The sequence below is a fragment of the Phragmites australis genome, chromosome 1 (genome assembly GCF_958298935.1).
Source record: "Phragmites australis chromosome 1, lpPhrAust1.1, whole genome shotgun sequence".
NCBI lineage: Eukaryota > Viridiplantae > Streptophyta > Magnoliopsida > Poales > Poaceae > Phragmites > Phragmites australis.
This window is the reverse complement of record NC_084921.1, coordinates 8201574-8207335: the sequence shown is the minus strand read 5'-3', so window position 1 is coordinate 8207335 and position 5762 is coordinate 8201574. Positions and strand designations below refer to the sequence as shown.

The following is a 5762-nucleotide window of genomic DNA, read 5'->3' as shown; positions in this document are numbered from 1 at the left end:
AAATGATGTGTAGAGGTCTTTTAATGAAACACCTACAACCACAAGCTTACAAACACGTAGATAAGACAAATCGTCTAAAAGTCAACTTGAACAAGAATGAACACAAGAATGCAAATGAGACATGAATTTGTTTCCTGAAGTTCGGATCCAAAGATCCTATGTCTCCGTTGAGATGCTCACAAAGAGTCAGGTCTCTTTTAACCCTTATCCTCACCAAGTGACCACTAATATTGAGTTTGGGCTTACTCGATTGTTCTCTTCCCTTGCGGAGGCAAGGATGACCTTCACAAACGTCACATGACACTCCACAATCTTGAGTGCTCACCGGGTGATGCTTAGCCGTCTAGTAGGATGAACCTCTAAGAGTAACAAATGTGGCTCAATCGGCTTGACGACGAACTCAAGTGCTCAAAGATTTGAATGTGGCTCACTAGCACTCAATCTCTTGCTTTCACACCCAACTCTCAAATCCTTTCAAAAATTGATGCCCTAAAGGAGTGGGGAGAGCTATTGAATGAATTTAAACACTTCCCCTCAAAACTAGCCATTATGCAGCTTTTTGCACTAACCCAGAACTTTTGGATTGGCGCGAGACTTAACACTAGAGTACCCCCCCCCCCTCGAAAGCTAACCCGGAGGGTTCGAACACAACACAGAGTCCAAAAGTTCCGAACTAACTTGGAACTTCTAGGTCCGGACTAGAAAGCCGAGGATCCCCGGCCATAACCCAATCCAAAGGTTCCGGCAACCCGAAACTTCTGGGTTGGCTTAAAACACCAAACCGAGCACCTATGCCCGGAGCTCCACCCGGAGGTTCCGGCAACCCGGAACATCCGAGTTGCACCCGAAACTTCTGGGTACACAAAGCAACTTTAAAAAACTGGTGTTTATGGGGTGATTTGTGTCTCTCATCGTTAGGTTAAAAAAATTACTTTGAGCACTGAGACACCTTCAAGACTATCTATACGCATCCTTCTTGATAGTACGACATACCTATACTCAAATTTGAAAATAAATCAATTTAAATCTAATGAGTAACCACATGCCACTTCTCTTTTCTTCTTGAGGGTTGCCAACATCTTTTAACATCATCAATGGGACTAATACCTATTCATAACCTCATTAAACTAGTTAGTCCCTTATTCGTTTGACATCAATTATCCAAAATCCACTTAGGGGGCTTAGATGCACTTTCAATCTCTCCCTTTTTGGTGATTGATAACAACACGATTAAAGCTTACAACAGATAATTGAATTAAAGATTTTGATATCTAAGATATATTGTGAGCTCCCCCTAGATGTGTGCATTGATTAAAATTTGATTTGCCATTACAAGCACATATTTAAAAGAATTTTGCGAGAGCTCCCCTTATACCTTAGCATTCGTGGGGTGCAAAGAGTGTGAGTGAATATATGAAATCCTGATGCGTATGATATGGTATATCACTCAATAAAAAGATAAAACAACATCATTAGCATCACCTAAGTCTCACACTAACATAAATAAGTTTTACAAATTTAAAGTTCAACAACTAGCACACCACAGTTCATCACACCACTACATTGAATATCCTTACATGTCCAACATCGAAAATGATAAAGATTTGAACTGATAAAGGAGATGAGATTTGACTGCACTAACCTGGAACTTCCGAGTCAACCCGGAAATTTTGGGTTAGACAGAAGAACAGACAGCAAAATAGAAAAGACACGTCCTGTCCCCCTTTGGCATCAAGTCACCAAAAAGGAAATGGAAATGTACGATTAGAGAAATCACTCGTTGTCCTCTTCATAGTCCTCATCTCCATCTCCATTGTCGCTATCATCATCATGTGAGCTCTCCTCGGCACCACCCAAGTCCTCTTCTTCTTCCTCAGTCTCTTCCTCATCATCACGAACTTGAGCATGAGATGTTCTGGTGCTAACAGCGGTGGCTTGAGCTTGATCGTACCAATCCCAAGGTTTCTCAAAAACCTCAGGCTCACTCACTTCTTCCTCGGAAGCTGTGGGAGAGAAATGAGGCTTAATCTTCAAATGAGCATGAATCTATTTTTGCCTTGCCTCAAGCTTCCTCAACCTCAAATTTGTCTTATTCTTATGCTCTTTGATCTTCACGGCATTATAAGTGCACATATTAAAAATTGCCTTGAGAGCATTCTTGATAAAGGAGGATGAATCACGAGAGGAAGATACACGCCTTGTCACTGCTCTAGGTGCTTCCATAGGAGGAGAAGGTGGCAAAGATGGGATTTATTTGGAGCTCACCAACATAATCCTCAAAGGCTTATGCTTTACTTCCTTGAAGAAATTTTCTTGGTCACTTTCTCAATCGTAAACAAGATATAAGGAGCGTAGGCACAACTTTTGCTTGGGGTATGGGATGTGGTGTGAATTTATTCCCAAATGATATCAACCACACTAAAAGGCTCACCCTCATTAGACATCCTAGCAAGCAAGTTCCTTTTGTTTGCTTGAAAATGACTGTCATCACTACTTTTGGGAGCAAGAGTGGCGTGGAACAAAGAATTGAGATACTTGTAAAATAGCATCATGCCCTTAGTTGTTCCATACGTCACTTCACCACGATCATCATACATGAATTCCATTTCATTAGTGGAAAGTTGTTGCTCCACATGAATCTTGGTCTTACTAGTGTCACAAACATCGAATCAAAACAAGCGACCAAAATTATTGTACTTGATCTTATACCTTTCTCCTTCAATCATCCAATGCATTATTTAGTTCTCTTCATGATCATAGTAGAGTGCGGTATAGAATTAGGCTATCACTTCATCACTCCAATCATACTTCAAATACATGATATTCTTCACTCTTTTGTGCTCACAAGCAGATATGACTTCATTGAAGATTGGATCATCTTTTTTATCAATATAGTCCCAATCAATCCATTGCATAGGAGTAACTAACTTCTTCTTCTTAATGATCATAGTTTCATAAAAATTGGTTTTAAAGTCATTCCAAAACCGATGATACGCTAAATTCTTCTCATACTCAAAGGGATCGTCATATCTTTCCCTTCTGCACTTGCCAGACTCGTTCATATAGTCTACCATCTTTCTGCCCAACTGACTTGAATGTAAAAATGCACGATAGGGTCTGTAAAGCTTTAACGGTGGAAAAACAGTCCTTTCTTGTTGTTGTTTCACATCCTCTTCTATTTCATTATCTTGTGCCCCTAAGCCAGATGCAACTGCCTTTCGTTTGCCTCTCCCTGCTATTTCCCTTCCTCCTCTAGGTGGCAAAGCACTACCACGAGGCACATTGACAGTTTGAACTGTCTCATCAATGCGAATATTACTTGAATGTGAAGCCCGCACCTTTCTAGTGACCTTACGGATACGACAATGGCCACCACCACTGCCACTCTCGCTACCACTGCCCTCTAAAGCAGGCGGCTGCGATGGTACGTCGCTTTGTGCTTGAGGATCAAAACGAGCCTTTGTCCTCCTTTGATAAGATTGACCAAAATCCTTCTCATGAACCATCTTGACCTGTCCTGAGATAGATATGGATGATATGCTTGAGAATTGGCTGATTTCAGGAAAGAATTCTAGGGCATTAGAGATTTATCCAATGAATTTGCAAACCCTTATGAGATATGATTATATGAAAGATATGGAGCATTTTCACCAAACGGAATCGACTCTAGAACATGGCATTGAGAGATCAGAAAGATTGGGCTTTAGGTATACCTTCAAGAACAACCGATGAACCCGAAGTCGATTCAGAGGATTGCCCGGAGTATCCGACCTAGGGAGGGATACCTCGAACGAAGATCTTGAGATTTTGATGGAGGAACCTTGAAATCACCGAGGTGGCTTCTCCAAGGTGAGAGGATGAGAGAGGATGAAATGATTGGAATGAAGGGGTAACTCCTCGGGTAGGGGTATAAAACTGCTCAACTCGAAACTTTCGGGTGGAACACAAAACTTTGGGGTTAAGGTGGACTTTGAGACAGAGAAGGGTCACCTGGAGGGGAACTTGAAACCTCCGGGTTAGCTAACAGAATCTGGAACTTTCGAGTGAACCCGGAACTTCCAGGTTCTGTCAATAAAACAGAGAAAAATAGGAGGCTGAGGACTTCCAAAATAGGGAACTTCCAGGTTGTGTCCAGAACTTCCGAGTTCTGGAGGATGATAGAACTGAGATGAAGATGAGATTCGATTTGGGTCTTTAAGAGATTGGAAAGTTGGACATATAAGAAATTTTACCACTTCTGACCAGCCAACAAACAACAATACATAACAATGATCATAAGTAGCAACATACGATCATAAGATAAAAGAATCAAATCTTTTGAAAATACCACTCAAAAGAAATTTTTGCAAACTTCTAGCTATCAAAACTATAAGACTAGAACAATCAATTTATGCAACATATCAAGCCACGTTGCGAGAATTTAGGATATTTAGCTCACTTCTCAACTCGCAAAACCTTTGCTTGTCTAGTGGCTTGCCGATGATATCGACTAGTTGTTTTTTGGTTCTCACATGGCGAATATCGATATCCCTTTTAGTTGAGTGGTCTCTCAAGAAATGGTGTCGAGTGTCTATATGTTTGGTTCTTGGATGTGGCACTTGAGATTGGGCTTGAATGTCTCCCTCTTCATCATCAAGGAAATTCTTGAAATCATCATGAACTTGATCTTGACCTCGATCTTGACTTTGGTCTTGATCTTGATTTGATGTAGGTGGCTCCACTTGAGTTGATGAAGATTGATGATCTTGACCATTATTGACCACTTGTAGCTCTCGGGGCTCTTAAGACTTGATTTCACCTATTGCCATCTTCTTGATTGCCTCACTTGAAATTTCTTCATCGCCTAAAACATTATGATCAACTTGCTCTACTTGAGAGCCATTAGTTTAATCAAATGTCATATCACATGCGATTTCAACATAACTGGTGGTTTTATTGAAAACACGGTATACATAGGCATTTGATCCATATCCAAGAAAGAAACCTACATCAACTTTAGGTGCAAACTTAGAACTTTTGGTATTCTTATTTAGAATAAAGCATTTACTACCAAAACTCTAAAGTAAGACATATTTGACTTGTTACCAGTTAGAAGCTCATAGGTGGTCTTCTTCAAGATCTTGTGGAGATATAACTATTTGATGGCATGGCATGCGGTGTTGATGACCTTCACCTAAAATTGATCCTATATCTTGTACTCATCAAGCATGGTTCTTGCCGACTCTATGAGAGTCATATTCTTCCTCTCAATAACCCCATTTTATTTGAGGAGAGTAGGGTACCGAGAATTCATGCTTGATCCCTTCTTCATCAAGAAACTCTTAAACTTGTGTATTCTTGAATTCACTTCCGTTGTCGCTTCTCACCCTTTTGATATTCACATCAAATTCATTTTGTACCCTTCTCATAAATTTGTAGAATATGACTTGTGCTTCACTCTTATCATGTAAAAAGAACATCCAAGTGAAAAGAGAAAAATTATCAATAATAACTAAGCCATATTTGTTACCGTCAATGCTTATGTAGGTGATTGATCCAAACAAATCCATATGAAGAAGCTCCAATGGCCTTATGGTCGTCATCACGTTCTTAGCGGGATGAGGAGCTCCAACTTATTTTCCCGCTTGACATGCACTACAAATTCTTTCTTAAAAGAAATATTTGTTAGTTCTAGGATGTGCTCCCCTTTTAAAAGTTTAGATAAAATTCCTCATGCCAACATGGGCTAGTCGGCGGTGCCATAGTTAACCCATGCTAGACTT

General features: G+C 40.2%; 1 protein-coding gene across 1 annotated transcript; it reads right to left on the bottom strand.

Annotated features, from left to right (window-relative positions):
* Positions 1-1773: 1773 nt before the first annotated feature.
* LOC133930806 (histone H2A.Z-specific chaperone CHZ1-like) lies at positions 1774-3506 on the bottom strand. Its single transcript, XM_062377559.1, has 2 exons — positions 3092-3506; positions 1774-2003 (listed from the first exon to the last, which is right to left on the bottom strand). The coding sequence occupies exons 1-2, from the start codon at positions 3504-3506 to the stop codon at positions 1774-1776; spliced, it is 645 nt and encodes a 214-aa protein (XP_062233543.1).
* Positions 3507-5762: the final 2256 nt, after the last annotated feature.